Source organism: Nicotiana sylvestris, chromosome 11 (genome assembly GCF_000393655.2).
Source record: "Nicotiana sylvestris chromosome 11, ASM39365v2, whole genome shotgun sequence".
Lineage (NCBI taxonomy): Eukaryota > Viridiplantae > Streptophyta > Magnoliopsida > Solanales > Solanaceae > Nicotiana > Nicotiana sylvestris.
This window is the reverse complement of record NC_091067.1, coordinates 36,004,819-36,030,405: the sequence shown is the minus strand read 5'-3', so window position 1 is coordinate 36,030,405 and position 25,587 is coordinate 36,004,819. Positions and strand designations below refer to the sequence as shown.

General features: G+C 35.9%; 2 protein-coding genes across 12 annotated transcripts; both read left to right on the top strand.

The window, feature by feature from the left end:
* The first annotated feature begins 10,328 nt into the window (after positions 1–10,328).
* On the top strand, positions 10,329–25,247 carry LOC104211602 (uncharacterized). Of its 11 annotated transcripts, XR_011403987.1 has the most exons (8): positions 10,329–10,546; positions 17,365–19,715; positions 19,808–20,119; positions 20,211–20,307; positions 20,390–21,084; positions 21,351–21,797; positions 23,043–23,132; positions 23,866–23,885. XR_011403987.1 is itself a non-coding variant. In XM_070163141.1 (7 exons), exons 2-7 carry the CDS (start codon positions 21,770–21,772, stop codon positions 24,911–24,913), a joined length of 1,035 nt encoding a protein of 344 aa, XP_070019242.1. In that variant the 5' UTR covers positions 10,341–10,546; positions 21,351–21,769; the 3' UTR covers positions 24,914–25,247. The 11 variants fall into 11 exon arrangements, 3 of the variants coding, with proteins under 3 accessions (XP_070019242.1, XP_070019240.1, XP_070019241.1); XR_011403985.1 differs by lacking the exon at positions 23,866–23,885 and having other exon boundaries at positions 20,202–20,307; positions 23,043–23,136; XR_011403986.1 differs by lacking the exon at positions 23,866–23,885 and having other exon boundaries at positions 17,619–19,715; positions 20,202–20,307.
* Positions 17,419–18,873, top strand: LOC138880926 (uncharacterized). Its single transcript, XM_070161110.1, has 3 exons — positions 17,419–18,171; positions 18,282–18,704; positions 18,790–18,873. The coding sequence occupies exons 1-3, from the start codon at positions 17,419–17,421 to the stop codon at positions 18,871–18,873; spliced, it is 1,260 nt and encodes a 419-aa protein (XP_070017211.1).
* Positions 25,248–25,587: the final 340 nt, after the last annotated feature.

Here is a 25,587-nt window from a genome sequence, read left to right as displayed (position 1 = left end):
ATACCACCCTCGATCCTTGTCATCTTCGGGGTTTACCAAAACCTTCTTGGTTCTTGCAGTCAAGGTAAAAACTCCATGGCGGAATAATTTGGGGTGGTATAGGTGAATAAGATGGGAAAAGGTAAAATTAACATTAGCTTTGGTAGGCAAATACCTTAAGCAAGCCACAGCTCTCCAAACAAGAGGACCTACTTGTGCTAAGCAAATTTTGAAAAAGCGACAAAATTCAAGTATAACTGGGTCAATGGCAGGATTAAATCCTAAAGTAAAGGGATAAGTATAAACGAAAGAGAATCCAATTCTGAAAGAAGAAATTCTCTGGTTTGGGGCAGGAATCATCATACGAAGATTATCTCTCCAATTACAATCTTTCCTAATAGTGGGAATCACAAGTTCAGTTATTAAAGAGGGATAGGTGTCAACTTTTTCTAAATTGTTAATTTGTTCTTGGAGAGATCTTCTATCATTCCCAAAAGATAAATCATTGGGTACGATTTCTTCAACTAAAGGTTCCTGAGTAGGTTCAGAAAGTTCTTTACCTTTAGAAGCAGAACCAGATGAACTAACACGAGTGGATCCTAGGCTCAAGCTCCGAAACCTACCTTCTCTGCCTCTCCTATGTCTTACGGGGGCATTAGGGAAGTGATCTAGAATTGGAACTTTTCTAGAGTTAGGGTTTGGAGATGACATTGTTGAAGAAGGATGAACTGAAGAAAAAGCAAAGGTGAATAATAAATTGCTTGTGGAAGATCTAGGAAGAAGAAGACAAAAGAAAGAGAGTTAAATATGTTTATAATGACAATCGTCGAACTTAGAAGTATAATGATGGAAAGCCAATAATAAAGGCAACGATCACTTCGTGAATAGTGGGAATGAAGAAGTCTTGAAAAAAAGGACGCAAAATTGCAGAACCAATCAGAAAGTGACACGTATGCAAAGCATCAATTAGAAGGGACGATTGAAGCGTCAGTACTGTCATGGTATTAATTACGGCAAAAACTTCCTTTTTATAAAGATCCACTTCCCAGATATTTAATTGATAAATAAATGGAAAGTGGGGGGACTATCTGTATTGGGAAAAAACTGAGTCTGAATATTGAAGATGACGTGTCATGACACATGGACTGGTCAAAAGGTCAAAACGCAATGAATAGCCAAGAGGCACGAGCGACAACAGATAGGGGGAAAAGAAAGCAACATAGGTGTGGACCGTTACTAAAATAGGTACGAGTCTCGTACCTATTCAAGTCGTTTAAAGATTAAAGATCAGAAGAAGTTGAAGATACGAATCTGATGACGCAAAAGAATCCAAATACAACATTAAATGTCAAATACGTTAGAGAATCTGAATTAAATAGAAATGATTGTGTAACGTTTCTTTTAAATATCATTTATTGCTCATAATTGCCTCATTAAGACAAAGGCATTATATCTTCTCCTAGGATCAACTATAAAAAGGGAAAGACTCAACATCTGTAAGGACACGAAATACGATTGAGATCTTACTGAAATACAAAACTATTTACTGTTTTACCATCATTCTCAAAAATATTTTATTTTCGTCTCCTGATTATCAGTAACCCAAATTTCTTTCTAGCTTTGACCAAAGACTTAGATTTTTGGTTAAGGTTAGTTTAGTAGATATTGAATCCTAAAAATTCTGCTATTACCACTATTCAGGATAATATTGTTTATATTATTATAGATTTCCTGTATGAACAAGTTTCTTCGTTTCATCCCTTCGTTGACATTTGTTCATCTCACTACCATCATTGGTCAAAATTTGCAACAAATTGTATGGACAAAACTAGCCCGAAACATAGTCTGAATAGTGAAAATCTTTTAGTATAAATAGCTACTATCTTCTTCGGTATAATTCACAACAAACAAACACATATAGCTGCAAAGAGAAGTACCATAAATTTCTAAATCCATATTCATCATGAGCAACAAAGTCATTCTAGCCATCTTGTTTTGCTTCCTCCTCATTGCATCCAATGGTTAGTTATCTTACATTCCTCTCACTTTTTATCACTTAATTATATTTTGTCTTGACATGCCCCTCAAAATATTTGTGCACTTAATTCTTATTTTTTCATGAGTCAACCGCGTGAAAATAATTTTTTTTTTTGTTTTGCGTGACAATGAAATTTTAATCTATGGATCTTTTGCTCGTTTTAATACTATGTGAGGTTGAGTGATAATAAGATCTAATAGGTTAAGATGTATAGAGAGAACACTTTTTGTCCTTTAACTATATCATGTCTCATTTAAAAGTAGTGGTATCAATGTACTTATGAAGTGTGTGGAACGATTGGGTGCTAATTGTTAACTCACATTTCTAAAATAATATCCTCTTGTTCGTATTATCCCATTATATTGATAATATTGCATGATAAGTAATATAACAAACAAAAACACGCGTTTCAGAAATATTGTTACACTGCCAGCGTATACAATATTGGTACACTTATGTTATGTAGAGATGCAAGGAGGAGAGGCAAAAGTTTGCCAAAGGCGCAGCAAGACATGGTCAGGGCCTTGTATTAACACAGGCAACTGCAGCCGTCAATGCAAGAATCAAGAGGATGGTCGCTTTGGAGCTTGTCACAGAAGTGGGATTGGATTTGCTTGCTTCTGCTATTTCAACTGCTAAACAACAAAAAAAGACACAGTGTTTTGTCTATATTTATATGAGTATACTATCAAATATGTAACAGTGTTGTGTGTCCGTATGAATAAAGGGCGTCCAATTTGCTAGAATTGGAGGTAGCCCTAGTTGTATTGGTGTGTAATTGCTAAACTTTGTATTTTTATCTGGCCAGCTTTTGTTGGTCTATTATTAATTAAACGACGAGTGCGTCTGCTTGTTTTGTGTTTTCGAGGTCTTCATCTCATATTTGATTGCGCTTCCTCTAGAGTAGAATCTACTTTACTTCTTTTGGAGTGTGTGTATATATATTTGAGTGGATGTTCTTCGATTATTTCATAAGTTAATAAGCGAGGGAGTTTTAAAAAAAATGGATGGCCTAGGGTAGCACTGACAAGTAAATTTGAATATGATAAAAACAAGAACCAACAAAGCGAATGCCACAAATAATAGAGAGAAAAAAAGGAGAAAGCAGTGAGAGTTCTTATGTAGTGGCACGTTACCGAGCTTGGAGGAGTACAATTGTGCGTAGGGGTGAGGATCTGCTCAATACAATTAGCTCCGGTACTTTTCAATTGGGTTGTGGATGACTGCCACGTGCTAAAGAAACTTTAAAAGGCCAAGATCTTTCTTTACAATTTTCAGAATTCATTATATATTCGAATAATTATATCAAAAATTAAAAGAATAAGCAAAAACTACCATTATCGTTTTGGGGGCAATAGAATGGGTTTCACTTACCTTGATTCTTTATAGAGTTTTACATATTAATAAATTACTTTCTGATCCGATCATCATTTATACGTGAGCATATGCAAATGAATAAGAAGATTTATCATCGTCGTGTTAAAAAAATGACACTGACGGAATAGTTATTGTCTAGTCTAGTGGTGGCGGAACATGGCTGAGGAAGTGCAATGATAGTTGAAGTCGTCATCTTCTGCCACTAATTGTTCTTTTGCTTCATCAGCGTGCCTAAAAATTTCAACTCCATTTTTTAAAAAAGCTTTTCTATAATGAGATTCTAATTTGCTTCTTATTGTCATTGTGCTCTTGACGGAAGTGGAGGCAGGAGCGACGGTGGTGATCATTTGGATGAGTTTTAGTAGAGCACTTTTTTGACTTATTTATTTAATAAATATTTATTTAATGTTGACTGAATCATGGAATAATATAAAGCAAGATCTTAACCTTTTAAAGTTTTTTCGAGCATGTGGCAATCATCCATAGCCGCATTGAAAAATATTGGAGCTAATTATACTGGAGCAAATCCTCACCCTGTGCGTAGAATCAGCCAATGCAAGATAAGAATTAAATTAGTTAAGAGATATGTTTTAACATTATTAGAGAGAAAACTTAAGAGTGATTTCACATAGTAGCATTTTAGTGTAGCTTGACCTCTGAAACAAACTAGATATTACACCCAAATCAATTGATTATATTAACTCACTAAACAGAATTACAATAACCAAATATCAATAGAACAGTATAAAACAACACTAAAGGAAATAGAGAGTAGATGAGAAGAGAAATTGCAACCTAAAGCTAAGAAGAAAGGGGAAGAAAGACAGATTCAACAGAGGAGATGAGAAGAACAGACTAAGCCAAGGCTTCAACATAATTCATGTAAGCATTTAAATTTTACCGAATCTAAATCGATAAATAATTTGGACTATATTTTAAATTCAAGATATATTGGTCCAAACAAATATATGGGCCAATATAATTGAATTAATTATATAATCCAATATATATAGATTAAATAAATAAGTCTAAATTCATTGGGCTAGCCAATTTAATTGGCTAAAGTGATGAACCCACTTCATTAAGCCCAAAATGTATAAGTGAAGAGCTAATAGGATTATGTCACGTGTCAGAACGACAAGGCATGCCAAGTCAAATTAAAAGGCCAATGGAACCGAGCCACAATGTATAAGTGACATGTTCTAGCCAATCAAATACGGCCTTGACACTCTTCAATCTAATTGGTCGGAAAAAGTTTGTTCCCATCACAATTCTTCCCTTTCACAACTATAAATAGGGGTCTTAATAACTCAAAAAGGAGACCAGAAGTTAAAACAAGAAGCAAGAGAGGGCTCGTGGATCAAACACCGTAAATTTTTCTACAAGTTTCAGGCTTCAAACAACCAAGTTCAAGTTCAAGAAATCAAGTTCAAGTTCAAGAACAAAGAACAAAGCAAGTTCAAGCTCAAGAACAAAGAACAATTCAAGTATTCAAGATCAAGAATGAAGTCAAATCAAATATAAGACATTCAAGACTTGTTCGTAATGAAATTCGTGGCAACAATCAAAGTGTTCGCGACGGATAAATCAAATTAAAATTCAAGATCAAGCTCAAAGGCTCTTGAATTTATATTGGAAAGTAGAATCAGAGGAATCATAGAGATTGTAACACTCAAATATTTGAAATAAAATACTATGATTGTTGCAATATTTTTCGATCTTGATTTTATTTTCTCGACACAATTTATTATCTACAAATTCTAGCACGCCCAGTGGGACGATCTCTACCTCTCATCTCTTCTTTTCCAAGTTCAAGTACAAGATCTAACAATTCGACCATGGAAGAACAACTTGAAAATTTGACCAAAGCACTTGAGAAGTTGACCAAGTATATGGAGGATCGAGATAATCACCTCGAAAAGTTAGCAAGTGAGATCGAGAGCTTAGCAGAAGCAAAATCAATTCAACCACATGTGGAACTTTTTGAAGATAAAGTAAGGGGAGAATCTGATGCGAGGCAAACAATCGTGGTCAAAGAGATCCAAGTTTCTTTAGAAGGTCTAATTCATGTTAATCAATTGAAGGACTTCATCATGGGGACAATTGAAGATAAAATTGATCCTCCGATTAAATCTTCCCTCACATTGCAAAGTCATACACACAATGAATTGATAACTTGAAGATGCTTACTAGATATCAACCTCCATCGCTTCAACAATTTGATGGAAAAAGAAATCCCAAGCAACATGTGGCGCATTTAGTTGAGACATGCAACAACTCTGGGACTTATGGTGATCATCTTGTCAAACAGTTTGTTCGTTCTCTCAAAGGTAATGCATTCGATTGGTACATAGATTTCGAACCTGGTTCTATCGATAGTTGGTAGCAGTTGGAGCAAGAGTTTCTCAATCGTTCTATAGCACAAGACACATCGTAAGCATGATCGAACTTACAAACACTCACCAAGGAAAGGATGAGCCAGTTATTGACTTCATCAACTGTTGGAAGAGCTTAAGCCTCAACTGCAAAGATCACCTTAGCGAAACTTCTGGCATCGAAATGTGCATTCAAGGCATGCATTGGAGTCTTCGCTATATCTTACAAGGCATAGCCAAAACATTTGAAGAACTAACAACTCGTGCACATGATATGGAATTGAGTATGGATACAAGTGGAGATCAAAGGTTTCCTGGCTTGAGCCTCATGATGAAATAGAAGTAGAGGATGCTGAGAATGGGGGCAAGTATTCATCCGAAGATGAAGTTGAAAAGTCCATGCAAGTTATAACGTTCCTTAATGCACGAGCCTAAACTGCAAGTTATAATGCTCATCAATGCACGAGCCTAAACTGCAAGTTGTAATGCTTCTTGGAACATGAGTCTGTATTATATGTCACGAAGCTCCCCAATTTTGAACTAAATCTTTAAGACGTAAAGCTCTTCAAATTCAAGCAAAGTCTTCAAGTTGCAAAGCTCTTCAAATTCGATCAAAGACTCAAGTCGAGCAACGACTTCAAGTTGCAAAGCTTTTCAAATTAAAGCCAAACTTTATGACGTAAAGCTCTTAAAATTCCAGCAAAGTCTTCAAGTTGCAAATCCCTCCAACGAGCAAAGACTCAAGTCGAAATCTCTTCAAAATAGAGCAAAGACTTCAGGTCGCAAAACTTTTCAAATTAGAGCCAAACTTTAAGGCATAAGGCTTTTAAAATTTGAGCAAAGTTTTCAAGTTGTAAAGTTCTTTAAATTCGAGCAAACTATTCAAGCTGCAAAGCTTTTCAACTGTGAGCTAAATTTTCAAGTAATGAAGCTCTTGAAATTCGAGCGGAACTACAACTTGTAAGCTAAATCTTCAAGTTGCAATGCTCTTGGACGTACGAGCCTAAATTGCACGTCATGAAGCTCTTCAAATTTGAGCAAAATCTTCAAGTCGCAAAGCTCCCTAAAATACGAGCTTAAACTGCAAGTTACTACGCTCCTTAACACAAGAGCATAAAGTGCATGTTAATCCCGGCCAGCAAGAGTATACACTGTGTATTGCCCAAAAACAAAAGTATGCCAGGTCGAAAAACCTCGAAAGAGGAAACCTAGGCAAAAGTTAGGACATAAAAAGATAAAAATAAAAATAAAAAAATCCACCCATTGGAACTATGGCATGACTTGATCCTCTTCATCGAGGTACGTAGGCATCTTAGAGTTTCATTCTGAGTTCAGTTGTATAAGTTTAAAATATACATGTTACCCCAATCGTTATTCGAGGGAAGAATGATGGAATATAATCCACTTACTTGGAACTTAAAGATTAGGCTTACACGAACTTTGTACCTTATTAAAGATTGGTGGTCCAATGGGTGCAAGCCTCCATAGAAAATTGGCATCTCTAATTGATGGATGTAGACTTTTAGTAGAAGGCGAAATCTTCAATTTGAAATCCTCAAGTTCACCGGTCTTCAAGTTGAATTATATAAGCCCTCCAAATCTTCAAGTATGTCGTTCTTCAAGTTAAATTTTGCAAAGTCCACCATCCTTCAAGTTGAAGTCTGCAAGTCCGCCAGTCTTCAAGTTGAAGTATTCAGGCCCTCCAAGTCTTCAAGTCTGTCAGTGGTCAATTTGAAGTTCTCAAGTTCGCCAGTATTCAAGTTGAATTATTTAAGCCCTACATGTCTTAAAGCTAAAGTCTTCAAGTCTACTAATTTTTCAAGTTGAAGTTTAAAAGTCCACCGTTCTTCAAGTTGAAGCATCAAAGTCCACCAAATTTTCAAGTCCATCAAATCTTCAAATTTGTGGGTCCTCAAGTTGAAATCTGCAAAGTCCGCCAAGTCTTCAAGTTGAAGTTTTCTAATTTTCCAATCTTAAGGTGGACATTGAAATCCCTTTGCACCTTAAGTTGACCTCTTCGTAGGTTTGTCCTTAAAAGGAACTATAGTTTTCCAATATTAAGGTGGACATTTAAGTCCTTTTGCACCTTAAGTTGGCCTCTTCATGGATTTGATACTTCTATATGTTAATATGGATTTATCCGTCTATATGATGATAGAGATTTGTCCGTCTATATGGTGATGGAGATTTGTCCGTCTATATGATAATGTAGATTTGTCCGTCTATATGTTGGTATGGATTTGTCCATCTATATGTTGGTGTGGATTTGTCCATCTATATGTTGCGACAGATCTATCTTCTTATATGTTGTTGTGGACTAGATCATCTATATGCCGTCATGGATTTGTCCTTCCACATGATGTTGAAGATTTGTCCTTCTATTTGTTGCCATAAATTTTTTCTTCTATGTGTGTCTAACCTTGTTGACGAAGATATTCCCATTACCTACAACAACATAAAGAAGGTAGCAAAAAAAATATAAGAACAAGAAAGATGGTTACCTGCCAAGACGTGTTAGATTCGAAAAAGTTGAAAGTATTACCTAGAACGCTCTAGCATGATTCGGGTCATGATTTTTGGTGCTCTCTCAGTCTAGGTTCTACCAATTAAAACGATTTTCACTTCCGACATTCCAACATCGAGATACAAAAATTTTGATGAAGCCGAGATAATCTGAAACTGTTGCCGCATTAAAATATAGAGCCGACTTCAAAAAATTCATCTAGAACGATCCTGAAAGTGTCTAATTCTCAATTTTGGATATGTTGTAGATCTTGAACTCTAGTTTTTGAAAAATTAAACGGTTTGTAATTCTGAGGTCTCTATATCAAGATATAAAATTTTTGGTGAAGTCGCACAAATCTAAAACTGATGGCACGTTAGAATATAGAGCCGACTTCAAAAAATAATCTGAAACGATCCTAAATGTGTTTAACTCTGAATTTCGGATAAGTAAATCTTGAACTCTAGTTTTTGAGAAATCAAACGGTTTGCAATTCTAAGGTTTCTACAACAAAATATAATTTTTTTGTAAAGTCGCACAAATCTGATACTATCAGCATGACAGAAATTAAGGGTAATTTAGAAAAATTACCTAGGGTGATCCGCAAAGATTCTGATTATGAATTTCAAATATGTTCTAGAAATAAAAGTCTAGCTTCTACAGAATCAAATGGACTGTGATTTGGACTTTTCTACATCAAAATATTAATTTTATACCACAAGATGTGTTGGCTATAAAAGGGTGACGAAAATTGAAAGAGAAAAAAAACTTACCTTCACGCCAAAAAAAAAATTAGACTCACATAGCTTGTGAATACCGCAAATTGATGCTCACCATAACGAGCAAAAGTGTTTATATAGATTCCAAGAAGACGTCCGCGTAGAATATATTTCGATGTGGAATAGCTGTTACAATTTGCATTCTAAAAGGACTTTGTTCTCAAGGCGGCGAACATTTCCTAATTACATGCAAATTGGAAAAGGGACGTTTGCAGTGCTATAATTCTAGAAAAATAAGGAAAGATATCCTAGCTTACTCCTTTGATGGTTACAGCTAATCTACGTGAGCTAGCTTAAGTGACTTCTTATGTCATAGCTATCCAAAAGATCAAATTAAAGCCTCATACAAGTTTAGGTGATCGTAACTTTGGCTTATGTGGAAAAGAGGCATGTTACTTTGCTGGGAGATCAAAGCGAAGACATAATTGTCTTACTCCAATGTGAATGCAAGATTTAAAAAAAAAAAAAAGTAAATGCTGCTTGGGCGTTAACAAAGGGGAATGCACCACGTGAATTTTCACTTGAGCTGGCAAAAATTAAGTTTGGAATTAAAAGTTATTCCTTTCTTGACTTGGAGTATGAAATAATAGTCCCTAATTCATCAAACTAATCTAGCTAACGTCATTGTTAAGGTAGAAGGAAAAAATATCTTCCTCAAATGAAAGAAGCCTGAGCTAATACTTGAAGTCTCGTCTTTAAGGTCTAAAGTCTACGTACGACAAGTCTTGAAGCGGGGTATTTGTAATCATTTAAATTTTATCGAATCTAAATCGATAAAATAATTTGGACTATATTTTAAATTCAAGATATATTGGTCCAAACAAATATTATGGGCTAATATAATTGAATTAATTATATAATTCAATATATATGGATTAAATAAATAAGTCTTAATCCATTAGGCTAACCCATTTAATTGGGCTAAAATGATGAACCCACTTTATTAAGCCCAAAATGTCATCTTTCTAGAAACCCAGTTTGGTGCCACGTGTCAAATGACATGGCACACCAAGTCAAACGAAAGAGCTAATAGGATTATGCCACATGTCAGAACGATAAGGCATGCTAAGTCAAATTAAAAGGCCAGTGGAACCACTACAAAAAAACAGTCAAATTGCGGCAGTTAATTAGCGGCCGTCACCGGTAACTCCCACAAATTGTATCAAATTGCGGGACTTTCTCTAACCGATGCAATTAATTATAATTTGGGGGATCAGCTGGTACATTAAAAGCAAAAGAGCGCCAAACTTCTAATTTTTCCCACAATATTTTTGTTTTCCCTCATTTTTTTCTCCGCCAAAACCTTTTAGACTTATTACCCAAAACCTTTAGACCTTCTAATTTTTTTGCCGTCTCTCTCTCTCTCTCTAGTCTCCAAGCGGCAACCTCTCTCTCACCAAATTGGAGTGTCGTTGCTAGAAAATTCACGGTGTTCTTCTTCAGATTATTTGCAATTTGTCTTTCATCTTCTCCAATTCTGATTTTGTGTAACCAGGTATTTTTGTATTTTGTAAATTACATGTGGGTTTTCACTTTATTTTTGTGTTATTTTGGGTATTCTCTGTTGAATTTGAGGTTTCTCTATTTATTTGGAGTTTTTTGGTTGATTTGGGGTTTCTATGTTGATTATATGCAATTTATTAGCTTGATTTCTCTATAATCCTAGAATTTTCTGGCATGCAATCTGCTTTATTGCCTCAATATTCATATGTATTTTTGTTTTCTGTTTCTTCTTTCATGTTCTGTAATGTAAAAATTCATTAAAAAAATGATTTGTCGCTGTGTTTTTCAGTTGTGGTAAGCTTTTTCTCCATTATTTCTTTAATTACTGCACTGATATCCCTAATTTTTAACCTTCATTTTACTTGATTCTTACATGCATATTTATGGCAGATACCTAGGCACATGTATGTATAATTTTGGTTTTGTGATGATGCTCTGTTCTTTCGATTGGGGAATTATGTGATTTTATTGGTTATTATACATATGAATTGGAGTTAAGGGTTATAACTTGGTGATTTGTCTATTTTTCTATTTTGTGGTTATGATAGGGTTCTTTTACTGATATGATAAAAATCAAAGTAATAGGCCTTCAATTTAGTTTGATTCACCTCTCTGCCAGTAGGAGGTAATATCTTGTTGTTGAAACATGTTGTCCATAGTATTATCTGTTTCATATCTAGCTGGACTTTATGAATCAATGGTATTGAATATATGAAGAAGATTAAATGTCTTGGGTCCTAAACTGTCTTCCAGCAGCTGTTACATTCTGATTCTTGTTTGTCCCTGTTGCGGAAGCCAAATGTATATAGTGTGAATGAGTCACAACTACTATACCAAAAATTATGACAACCACCAAATAATAAATAAGACAATAAAGCAACAATAAAAGGAACACCAAAATTTACGAGGTTCGGCCAATTTTGCCTACTCCTCGGACACAACCAATATTTTATTCCACTCCAAAAATACAAGTGAAATAATACTAAAGAGAGAAGATACAAATGCCTTAAGAAGATAAGAAGTCAAATGAGAGGTGTGTTTAAATCCTAAACATTAGGCCTCCTTTTATAGGAAAAATATCCCTACCAAATGGCTAACCCACCGATGTGGGATTTGCCAAATTCAACAAATCTCCACCGTGGCAAAATTCCACATCTTCAATTTTTCTCTCAATAACAAATTTTGGTTATGTCTTCATCTTCAATCTTCAGTGTTCAACAATGTAGATCAAATCCAAACAATGTTGAAACTTGATCGCAGTTACCACCTTTGTCAGCATATCAGCAGGATTCTCTGTAGTAGGAATTTTCTTCACCGTGACTCCACCTTCTTCTTTGATTTCTCGTACGAAATGACACCGAACATCAATGTGCTTCGTTCTTGTATGATAAACTTGGTTCTTTGTTAATTGAATAGCACTTTGACTATCACAAAAAATTGTGATACCTTTTTGTTCAACACCAAGCTCCTTTAGCAATCCTTGAAGCCAAATTGCCTCCTTTACAGCCTCTGTAATAGCCATGTACTCTGCCTCTATTGTAGACAAAGCAACTGTTTACTGCAAAGTAGACTTCCAACTAACTGGTGCCTTTGCAAAAGTAAACACATAACCAGTAGTTGATCTTCGTTTGTCCAGATCACCCGCAAAATTTGAGTCACAATATCCAATTATAGACTGATTGCATTCCTGCTCAAAAACTAACACAACATCTACAGTATTATGAATATACCGTAGAATCCACTTCACAGCTTGCCAATATTCCTTTCCTGGATTATGCATATATCTGCTAATAACTCCAACAACTTGTGAAATGTCAGGTCTCGTACAGACCATTGCATACATCAAGCTACCAACAACATTTGTGTATGGTACATTTGACATATACTCTCGTTCAGCTTCATCCTTTGGCGACATAGTAGTACTTAGCTTAAAATGGGGAGCAAGTGGAGTACTAACTGGCTTAGTCTTTTCATCTATGCCAAAACGTTGTAGTACTCTTTTCAAATATTCTTTCTGAGATAAACAGAGTTTCTTTGAACGTCTATCTCTTATTATCTCCATGCCAAGAATTTTCTTTGCCTCACCCAAATCCTTCATCTCGAACTCCTTCTTCAGTTGAATCTTCAACTTATCAATTTCTTCCGAATTCTTGGAAGCTATCAACATATCATCAACATATAGGAGAAGATATACAAAGGAACCATCTTTAAGCTTGTGCAAATACACACAATGATCGTATTTGCTTCTCTTGTACCCTTGCCGCAACATAAACTCGTCAAATCGCTTGTACCATTGTCTAGAAGATTGTTTCAATCCGTACAACGATTTTTCAAGTTTGCACACCATATTTTCTTTTCCAGCAACTTTGAATCCTTCTGGCTGAGTCATGTAGATTTCCTCCTCCAAGTTTCCATGTAAAAACGCAGTTTTTACATCCATCTGAACTAGTTCCAAATCCAATTGTGCTACCAAAGCCAACATAATTCTAATGGAGGAATGTTTTACAACTGGAGAAAACACTTCATTGTAATCAATTCCCTCCTTTTGAGCATATCCTTTGGCCACCAATCTTGCTTTGTAGCGAACATCTACTTGGTTAGGAAATCCTTCCTTCTTTGCAAATACCCATTTGCACCCAATTGCTTTCTTTCCCTTCGGGAGATTGGCCAATCTCCATGTATGATTCTGATGAAGGGACTGTATTTCATCATTCATGGCAATCCTCCACTCATCTTCTTCTGAACTTTGGACAGCGTCTTTATAAGTGGTAGGAACATCATCAGCTACAATTGAGGTTGCACAAGCAACCGTCTCTATGAGACGAACATGTTTCGTTATTGTTCTTTTTGGCCTGCTGGTTGCTATTGATTCAAGTTGTTGTTGAGGTTCCTGAGTTGGAATCTCCTCTACTGGCTCTCCTTCCAGAGGGTAATCTTCATTTGTTTCCTCCTCTGCTTCTTGTGTAGGAAAAATAAATTTTCCCTCAAACTCCACCTGCTTAGAAGCACCTTCATTTTGTTTGGTATCTTCTGTTACCTTATTTACCATAGCAGATTCATCAAAGGTAACATCCCTGCTGAATATTACTTTCTTTGTCATAGGACACCATAAGCGATATCCTTTGACTCCAGAAGTAATTCCCATAAAAATAGCCTTCTTTGCCCTTGGATCCAATTTTGACTCTGTCACATGATAATATGCAGTTGAGCCAAACACGTGCAAAGAGTCATAATCTACAGCAGGCTTTCCATACCATTTTTCAAATGGTGTCTTGCCATCAACAACAGCAGATGGTAAGCGATTAATGAGGTGGCATGCATATGTAACTGCCTCAGCCCAAAATTCTTTGCCCAAGCCAGCATTGGACAACATACACCGTACCTTCTCCAGCAAGGTTCGGTTCATACGTTCTGCCACTCCATTCTGTTGTGGTGTATGTCTGACAGTGAAGTGTCGGACGATGCCATCATTTTCACAGACCTTATTGAAATGATCATTTTTGTATTCACCTCCATTGTCTGTACGAATACACTTAATTCTCTTGCCTGTTTGATTCTCCACCATCGTCTTCCATTTGAGAAAAATTCCCAACACTTCATCTTTGCTCTTCATTGTATACACCCACACTCTTCGGGAAAAATCATCAACAAAGGTTACAAAATAGTGCTTCCCACCCAATGAAGGTGTTTTGGAAGGACCCCAAACATCAGAGTGTACATAATCCAAAATGCCTTTAGTATTATGGATCGCTGTACCAAATTTAACCCTTGTCTGTTTCCCTTTGACACAATGCTCACAAAACTCCAAGTTGCAAGCCTTTACTCCTTTTAACAATCCTTGATCTGATAGAGTTTTCAAGGATTTTCCTCCAGCATGTCCCAAGCGCATGTGTCATAGCTTGGTTGCTTCTGCCTCTTTGTCGTCACTGGATGTCACTGTCGCTGTCCCAATAACTGTACTGTCACGATAGCGGTACATATTATTATTCTTCCGATTAGCCTTCATTACCACTAGTGCACCGGAGCATACTTTCATCACTCCATTTTCTGCAATGATTTTGAACCCTTTTGATTCGAGGGCTCCTACAAAGATGAGATTCTTCTTCAAATCCGGTACATATCGAACATCTGTTAATGTTCTGATCATTCCATCATGGTTCCTTAATTGTATTGAACCAATTCCATATGAGGTAAGAGGGCTGTTGTCCGCTGTGTGGATGACTCCATATTTTCCCTTTTGAAAATCCACGAACCAGTCCCTGTTGGGACACATATGATAGCTACAAGCCGAGTCCATCAACCATATGTCTGATGATGTTGATGACTCTGTTGTAACTAATGAGAAGTCTGAATCATCACAATCAGCTACATTTGAATCCATAATGGCCTTTCCATTGTTATGTTTGGCCTTATTCTTCAACTTCGGACAGTCTTTCTTCCAGTGCCCCTTTTCTCGACAAAAGGCACATTCATCTTTGCTGGGTCTGGATCTTGACTTGGATCTTCCCTTCTTTGTCCTCGTTTGATTTTGAGGACGACCCCTCACAAATAGTGCTTCTCCTTCTCCGCCCTTCTGTTTTTCTCGCTTTCTTTGTTCATAGCTGTACAAAGCCGAACAAACTTCTCTGAGAGAAACTTCGTCATTTCCATGGAGTAGAGTAGTTTCAAGGTGCTCGTACTCATCAGGAAGTGACGCCAACAACATCAAGGCCAAGTCACCATCATCATAAGTTGTATCCATATTTTGCAAATCTGTGACCAACTTATTGAAACTGGTGATATGTTCATTCATCGTGGTACCAGGAACATAGGTGAAGTGAAACAGTCTCTTCTTCATGCACAATTTATTTTGACTGTTTTTCTTCAAAAATTTATCCTCCAGTGCTTTCCATAATTTACTTGCAGAAGTTTCCTTTGTGTATGGATATTTCTACCTTGCGGTAGGATCGAATGGTACCGCAAGCAATACGGTTGATAATTTTCAATCTTCTTCTCCAATAACATCTGATCTCTTTTCTTCAATGGCCAGATCTAGCCCTTGTTGAAAAAGGACATCTAGAACCTCGCCTTGCCACATCCCAAAATGCCCGGACCCGTCAAAAATTTCTACCGCAAATTTCGCATTTGACACAATTCTTGTCATAAGCGAAGATGCCAATGATGACGTATTGTTGACACTTGATGTAGATTCTTCTTGTTTATTGTCTCCCATATTTGACACAAATATTATTTAATAGCTGACGACACAAATCAAGATTATTTCCTTTCTGATGTAGAAGATCAGACTAAGCTGCAACTACAGAGCATACTCAGACAGAACCTTGACTCAGTTACCAAGATAAATCTTTTCTGATGTGGAAGATCAGACTATGCTGCAACCACAGAGCATACTTAGACAGTACCTTGGCTCTGATACCAATTGTTGCGGAAGCCAAATGTATATAGTGTGAATAAGTCACAACTACTATACCAAAAATTATGACAGCCACCAAATAATAAATAAGACAATAAAGCAACAATAAAAGGAACACCAGAATTTACGAGGTTCGGCTAATTTTGCCTACTCCTCGGACACAACCAATATTTTATTCCACTCCAAAAATACAAGTGAAATAATACTAAAGAGAGAAGATACAAATGCCTTAAGAAGATAAGAAGGCAAATGAGAGGTGTGTTTAAATCCTAAACATTAGGCCTCCTTTTATAGGAAAAATATCCCTACCAAATGGCTAACCCACCGATGTGGGATTTGCCAAATTCAACAGTCCCTTGGTACAATAGATGTATTATGGTTAATATGCTATAATTTTAAACAGATACTTACTTATTGTATGATTGTTACTATGATTATTTCATTACAACAGATTCACAATGTGAAATTATAACTTGTACACAATCACTGAATAAGTTTGATTGGTTCTAAATCAAAGTAGTAGGCCTTCAATTTAGTTTGATTCACCTCTCTTCATTGAGAGAGACCTTAAACCCAAGGCAACATTAACCTCTCTATTGTTAAAGAAGAAGGCGCAGATGGAAGAAACAGTGCAATACAGTGAACTTCACCCGATAATGAAACCTTTAGTTAATAAGGAACTAGAGAATCATATTAAGAAAGTGTTTACTAAGCGTATCTCTACATAATCAATTAATGTAAGCAGTAAGCAATAAACCTTTTGTCACTCTCCCTGCCTTTCTCTATTGTTTGCATTGTTCGACCATATCTTCTTGGAGTTAGACTTCTTCTGTTAATTGCTATAGACAAGTAATGAATGGTGTAACGTATCCTAGAAAATGGTAGTGACTATGATAAGATTGGAATTTTAATTTTCTCCGGAGGGCAGTACAATGAAGTAGATTTTTTAATAGTAAGACTTGACAATACAATGAAGTAGATTTTTTAATTTTGTCTTAGTGTTGCTGCTGATCACCTGATCTTTCATAAACATACTAAGTGTTCCATCATATCATAATAATGGTGGGGATCTGCATGTGCAATGTGTTTTAATTCCACTGAAGTTGTCCTCTGAATATGTACTTAAACTGATGTGCTATCATGTTGAGCTGCTTTTCAACCAGATGTTATAAGGAGAGTATTAAGTTGGTAAATATGGTTATCTTTTATGGCTGCTTAACATTACTTTAATGCAAAAGGCTTAATGTAATGTAGTCAATTGAGAAATTAAGTAGCTTGTTGTAGCATTCTCAGTTGGTCTTATCATGCTAGATAATTAGTAGAACATTACCTCTACTTTTTTTGTCTTATAAAGTGTTAAATATGTCTCTAATCTTAAAGCTTTGAAAATCTTGTAGGTGAATATTGTTTCACACTAATCTATTTTTTCAATGGATAAGTCTTGGATTAGAATGTCGAGGAACACACCAGAATATTTGCTTGGTTTGAATCAATTTATAGAATTTGCATTTAAGAATGGAGCTATAAGAGATAGAATAAAATGTGCATGTCCTAAATGTGGCTTTAGAAAGTGGCAGACTAAAGATATAGTATTTTACCATTTGGGCTGCAAACCATTCCCTGAAAATTATGTCACTTGGTTTATGCATAGGGAAATGGATGTGGTGCATAGTTCTAACAACATAGAGGTTACCCATGATACAATACCTCCCGAAAATCCTATAGAATTATTGATTAATGAAGCATTTGGGGGCTTAAGACATGAGAGCGTTGATGTAGGTCCATCACAAGTAGTGGGAGAAGAAGAAATGTTAAACGAAATGCCAGCTTCATACAACAAAGACTTTTTTGACTTGCTTATAAATGGAAATCAAGAACTGTACGAAGGGTCCAAGTACTCAAAGTTAGAGTTTTTGTTAAAGTTATATCACATAAAGTGTTTGTCTGGGTTGAGTAACAAGGAAATGACTATGATACTAGATCTACTTAGGGATGCATTTAAATTTGCAAAAATCCCTATATCTTTTTATGAGGCCAAGAATACCATCAATAAGTTGTGTCTTGATTATGTTAAGATCGATGCTTGTCCGAATGACTGCATGTTGTACTGGGAAGATGATATTGATGAAGAAACATGCAAGTATTGCCACGCTTCTAGGTGGAAGCCTGATAAGAAAAGCAACAAAATGTTGTGTCTGCTTCAGGTAAGAAGAAGCAGTTTGCTACAACTAAGAAGCAAAAGAAGAAGCCTGCAAAAGTTTTGCGTTACTTTCCATTAAAATCAAGGTTACAAAGATTGTTCATGTGTTCTAAGACGGCAGAGCATATGAGATGGCATACGGTGGGTGGTAACAAAGATGGAATCATAAGGCATCCTAGAGACGGTGAGGCATGGAAGAGGTTTGATTCAACGTTTCCTGAATTTTCTTCTGATCCTCGAAATGTTCGATTAGGCCTAGCTAGTGATGGTCTTAACCCTTTTGGGATGATGAGTACTAATTATAGCATTTGGTCAGTGATTTTGGTTCCATATAATCTTCCACCTTGGTTGTGTATGAAGCAACCAAATTTTATCCTCTCAATGATGATTCTAGGTCCACGTACGGCGGGGAATAATATAGATGTATACCTGCAACCCCTTATTAAGGAGTTGAATGAGTTGTGGAGTAAAGGTGTGGAAATTTTTGATTCATCAAAGGATGAAATATTTAGAATGCGAGCAGCTCTTATGTGGACAGTCAGTAATTTTCCTGGACTTAATATCTTATCTGGTTGGAACACACATACTTGTTTTGCATGTCCCTCTTGTAATTTTGATACAGAACCTTGTCGACTTCGGCATAGTAGAAAGTGGTGCTTTATTGGCCATCGTCGATTTTTGGCAAGAAATCACAAATTTAGATTGATGAAGCTTCGCTTTGATGGAAATGTGGAAGAGAGGCCCCCCGGCCCCCAAATAAATTATCTGGGTCCGACATTTTACAACAAGTGAAAGATATTGATATTACATTTGGAAAACCAGCAGAGTTGAATGATAAAAGAAAAAGAAATAGGCAAAAGAGTGTTGGGGAAGATGTAACTCAGCAATGGAGAAAAAAAAGCATATTCTTCGGTCTTCCGTATTGGGAATTCAACTCATTACGCCATAATTTAGACCCTATGCATATTGAAAAGAATGTGTTTGATAATATTATATACTCTTTGCTAAATGATAAAGAAAAATCAAAGGATCATGTTAAGGCTAAAAAAGATCTACGAGATATGGGTGTAAGACGTGATCTTGGGCCAGACGAGAAAGATGATTACCAGCTTGTTGCTTTTACAATTCCAAAAGAGAAGAAAGTATCTTTCCTAAAAACTTTAAAGAATTCTCAATGCCAGATAGTTACGCAAGTAATATATCTCGTTGTATTGATTTGGATCAAAAACGAATCTTTGGATTAAAAAGCCATGATTGTCACATCATTATGGAACAATTGTTGCCGATTGCAATTCATAATGTGCTTCCAAACCACGTTGTTGCAGTTTTGGTAGAGTTTTCTTCCTTTTTTAGACATCTTTGTCTGAAAAACTTGAGCCTCTCGGACCTAGAAAAGCTACAAGATCGGATTGTAATCACTCTTTCCCACCTGGAGATGTTGTTCCCTCCATCATTTTTTACTGTAATGGTACACTTAACCGTCCATCTAGTGGATGAAATAATACAAGGTGGCCCAGTACATTACCGGTGGATATATTTTGTAGAAAGGTACAACTTCTTTTTTGACATTATTTGAATTTATCTTGTAATATTGTTTCAATGTAAATACTTGTATTAATATGATGCCTTTTATGTTCCAGATTCTTAGGTCATTTGAAGTCCCTGGTAGGAAATAAACCACAAGCAGAAGGTTCTATAGCTGAAAGTTACATATTTGAAGAAGCTCTAATTCTTTGTTCTCGGTATTTTGAGGATATTGAGTCAAGAGTAAATAGGCCTAAGCGTTTCAGTGATGAACCAAATCATAGCAATGCTTCTGAAAGGTCATCTATGTTCCCTCAACAAGGTAAACCGGTTGGAGGCTCCACAACATTCTCCTTGACTCCTTTGGAGAAAACTCAAGCTCATCGCTATGTGTTACTCAATTGTGCTGCAGTGAAGCCATTTATTGAGTAAGAAATTTAATTTTATTTGATCTATGAAAGAAGTTTTAGAGTAACGTGAATTGAATTAATACGTATAACGCTTCATTAGTGAATTTAGGCAACACATCAAAAGGAGTTCAAGAGGGCGAAGACCTTCAGCAATAGAGGTAGAGAGAAGAGTTACTAAAGAGTTCTCTGATTGGTTTCCAAAGCGAGTGAGTGAATGGTATTAGAATGTGTTTTCGTAGCTTTCTTATTTTAATTTTTAAGTTTGACGAAATTATTTTTTGTATTTAGATTATGAATCCGGATATAGCAAACACAATATCTGATGATATTAAGTTCTTAGCACAAGGTCCAGCGCCAAATGCAAGAAGAAGATTCACGGCTTATAACGTTAATGGATTCAAATTTCGGATTTTGTCTAGAGAACAAGGATTGCAAACTCAAAATAGTGGAGTTTTTCTTATTTCTGACACTTTTTGCATTTCATCGAATGCTGATAGAAATGCGAGGCAAGCAGACTTGCCATATTACGGGAAGCTGGAAGATATTATTAAACTTAATTATTATGGCTGGTTCAAGGTTGTGCTCTTCAAATGTCAGTGGGCTGACACTACTCTGGATAGAGGGTTCAAAAGAGATGTTTGGAATTTTAATTGTATCAATTTTTCTAAATTGATTCACACCAGTGATTGTGAGGATCATGATCCTTATATTGAAACATCTCAAGCAAATATGGTTTACTATGTTGATGATGAAAATGATGAAGGATGGAGTGTGGCTGTACATCTAAAGCCAAGAGATTTATTTGACATGGGAGAGGTTGATGTGGGAGAGGTTGATGAAGAAGAAGTATATGAGAACGAGCCATACCAACAACAAGAATTTGAACAATTTTTTGATGTTGGTTATGAAAATATCCAAATTGCAATAGAGGAGCATATGTCTGGATAGATATAGAGAAGCAATGTTCAATGTTTATATCATATGTATAACAGAATTTTGTTTATGTTTGTAGTTTCTTTTTTGTTATGCAATCTTAAAACATACTTTGCTGTTATAACTTGTATGAATATCTTTAAAATATGCAACTAAGTGAGTGTTGATATATCATTAGGCATTTCTGTTATTGTAAGCTGGTTTGACATGAATCTATATCATATTAAGAGTTTTGTTTTATCACTTAATCTGAATGGAAGTTTTGATTAGTTTATATCAGCATTTATTTAATTTGCTTATCTTTTGTTAATTACAGATATGCCGAAGACCAAGCGTTGGCACAACTTGCAAAAGTCAATTCAGGGGAATGTACAACCAGCCCTGTCAGTTCAAGCAACAACAAAGCCGGCTTCGTCGGTTCCATCACAGTTCGGTTCGTCAGTTCAGGCAACAAAAAAGCCAGCTTCATTGGTTCAGGCCACATCACAGCTTGGTTCGTCAGTTCAGGCCACATAACAATTGGCTCCATTGGTTCAAGTCGCATCACAACCGACTTCGTCCTTTCATTCTGCATCACAGCCGACTTCGTCCTTTCAGTCTACATCACAGCCGACTTTGTCCTTTCAGACCGCATCACAATCGGCTTCATCCTTTCAGACCATATCATAGCCAACTTCATCAGTTCAGGTCGCATCACACCCTGCACCATCCAGAAAGCGTATTGAACGTGAGTCAATGCAACATTGGATTGTAGATGCTATAGGTACACTTTCTTCTTCTTCTTCTTCTTCTTCTTCTCCTTCTTCTTCTTCTTCTTCTGCTTCTCCTCCTCCTCCTCCTCCTCCTCCTCTGCTAAAAGTTCCCAAATTGCTGCTGGTTTATTTTTTTTATTTTTTTTTTATTTTTTCCTCTTCTTCTTCTTCTCCTTCTCTGCTAAAAGTCCCCAAAATGCTGCTGGTTTATTTTTTAAGCATCAAATTTGAGCTACTTAGTGATAATGAAGAATGCTTTGGCATTAGAAAGACTGTGTATGGCAGAAAATAGAGCAATCAGTAGAAATAGAGTTCGGTTTAGAATGCTTGAGCTATTTTTGGGTTAAAGACATAATGATAACTGCTGAAGTTAGTAACTGTTGAAGTTTAGTAACCTTTTTTCTCTTGGCTTTTTTTTTTTTTTATTAAAGATTCAGAAGAAAATAGGAAGAGGCTCAAAGTGAAAGTTAGGGATGTTCTAAATTTATCTGGTGAAGAATGCATCGTGCTTGAATTCGATTACCTGGACGAACCATTTGGAGAAGCACAAGGCCTTATTGCTGGCTTTTGTGGAATTTTAGCAACTGATTGCGCCTTATTTCCAATTCACTTTGAGAAATGGCCATATTTACCTATATCATACTTTGACCATGTATTTGATCGAATTGTAAAGGTATAAGCTTTAATTCTTTCTGCTACATGTCTATTTTATTGTTGGACTTCATATTTGCATGTAGCAGATAAGCTAACCAATGTTTTATTCTTGAAGAAACGGTTTTGTTTTAAGACAGTCGAGTCAGTTGCACGGCGTTATGTTTATAATTCTATTTGGAAAAAGTGGAGCGCGAATAGGCTAAACTTGTGGAGAGCATTCTATGATCCACTCAAAAGTAAAGCTCAGATTATGGAAAATATTCCGGCTGGGATTCCACGGGATCAGTGGACTTCATTTGTTGATTACCGTTTTAAAGAAACAACTTTGGTATTTATTTAATTACTTCAACTTGTATGTTTGACTATATTTAGTTATTTGTGTGATTGACTTTCAAGTATTTTTTTTTTGTAATGAAATGTGCAAAAGGAATACTGAAATTCGAAAGAAACAAAAATTTACACATACAGGTGGCTCCAAACCTAACTCCAGAAGAAGGGCTGAAATGGTGAAAGATGTTAATTCATGTCGTTTTACTTTAATTATTAAACTAACTTATGTAACTATTCCAGTTAAGTTATTCTGTTGGTTATTTTATTTATAGATGGCTGAGACTGGACGCGCACAGCTTTATCTTGATACTCATAAGAAACAAGATGGAACATATGTGAATGAGGCGGCAAAGGAGATATGTGTAAGTTTCTTCTTTATCTTTGTGATTGTTGAAGGTTATTCCTTTTTGGGGTATGAAATCTAATATATGTATCTGTCTGATTCACTATTAGTTTCAGCTTGTTCCAGACTAGTTATGTATCTTTTTTGATATTTATCAATGGGTTGTAATGTCAAATAAGTCTACAATTTGTTTCTTCCTTTCTTGTTTGAAACATTATCTGCTTTTTCTTGGAAATAACAGTATCTCTTTGTCCTGATGATGAAGTGGTTTTAATTGCAACTATTAATCCAGCTAGTAACACAGGCAATACAATCCCCCCGGAGCTACATCTTGTCTCGTAATAACTGCTCTCTTTGTTTCGTCGTTCTACGTACAATGGCGATAACACAACAGCTGAAACAAGTGCTAAAATCATTGCAACTCTTATGTGTGAAGAGTACTGGTTTGAACATGTAGCATAACTCTCCATTGTGCAGGAGTTTTGATAAAAAAAAATTAAAGGTCAGTTTTCTTGTTATTAGGCCAAGAGAACTAACCCTCAATGGGATAAATGATTGCTCAAAGTTTGTAACATTAAGATTTATAGAGGAGCAAGACAAGGTATGAAAGGAATGTAGGTGTAAAGGTGAAACTTCTAGATGTATTTATACTTTTAAAGTGTCTGGCTTGATGCATTTCAGCAGCTATCTCTTTTTTGCTTGTCTTGGTGTGCATTTAGTTACTTATTAATATTGTGACAAACAATATATAGGAAAAAATTGAGCTTGTTTTGAGCCAAAGCACGGTGGATGAGTCTGAAGTTTCGCCGAATGATGTTGTTGGTGAAGTGCTAGGAAAAGAGCACTCTGGAAGGGTAAGGTGCTTAGGATTAGGAGCTGTCCCTAGCAAAGTTTTTAAACATGCAAGACCTCGTTTTGGTGGTATGAATGCTTCAAGTAGTGATGCTTCATGTTTGAACCATTGCCAAGAGAACTACAATAAATTGTTGAATGCTCACAACCAAAGCCAAGAGAACTACAAACAAATGATGAATGCTTTCAAGGCATATATGATAATGAAAGAAGGGACAATACCGGAGCAATTTGCGGAGTTCTTTGCTTCTCCTCCTACAACGGTAAATAAACTTGTGATTTTTTTTTCAACTGATAATATCTGCATCAGGAGCTGCATCAATTGATATTAGCTGACCTGGTGTCACAAGACACGTGCTTTCCTTGTCCGTTCTAGTGGTTTTGGCACTCTGTAAAATCCATGTTTGCTTGTTTACATGATGAACTTGAGCATGATTTTTCTGCTGAATGCAGCACTCCAGAATATGCTCAAAGTACTTCTGTTGTCATTCTTGTTTGGCTGGACAATCATATGTTTATGTCCTATCCTGCATCAACGATGTGCTATGAGGTCAAAATAGTATAGTGAAAACAAATAAAATTGTTGATCTCTTACACACTTGTAGCTTTTGACAATGTCTCAAGAACGAAGACCCGAGGGCACCTTTTAAACAGGAAAGAGCTGCTATTTGAGCTTCCCTGATAAACTAATTTTCCAACTGTTTAAATGTACTGCTGAATTCCTAGTTTCATGTGTGTTAAAATTTTGACTACAGAATAAAGGATGGAATTGGTTCAAATTTTTATTTAAGAAATAGCTTAAGTTATAATTAGCATTTAAAGGATCTTATTGTTTTATTTTGTTTGCAGCCTAGAGATGCAGCTAGTGGATCCCTATCACCCACGGCTCAAGAAGATCATCTGATGGCAATAATCCAAGTGAAAACAATTGAAGTTTTTTATAATTGAATTAGATAATTGATTATGACACTGTAATTATGTGATTGGAGCGGATGTTAGAATGGCTAGGGTGAATGTTTTATGTTAAAATTTAGTTTGAAAACTAAGTTCGTTTCGAGCAACTAAATATAGAGGCTGATTGCTATATCGGAGATAGCTCTTCCGTCGCTACTGTATGTAGCTAGAAACATTGCTGAATTTGCTTTGAGTTGTTTAGGAATTTTTGCCATGGGAGCATTTTTGTGGCCCCACACCATTTATATATGAAAGTAATACTTTTGTGATGCTAACTATGTTGTTGATATTTCTAAGTGTTATATAATATTCAAAGTTTAGTTTCTAAGTGTTATATTATATCTTTTTTGGTTAGATTATGGTGAGGAAAGGTTCATTAGTAGATAATATTCGAAGTTCAATAATTGTAAAAAATACAGTAAAAGAAATTAATACGTTCAATGAATTGCATGGGTTTTGACTGCCGTAATTTTTGTATTGCTAAATAATGATTTCCTATGTTGCATAGGTTCAGACTGCCAGAACTTGTAAAAAATATAAATTTTTTAATAATTTAATAATCAATTTACGGGGGTTGAATTGCCACAAATTAACTGCCACTAATTAATTACGGCGGTCGCGGAAAAACTACTGTAAATTGATTGCGGTGAACCTTCTAGCAGAAGTTT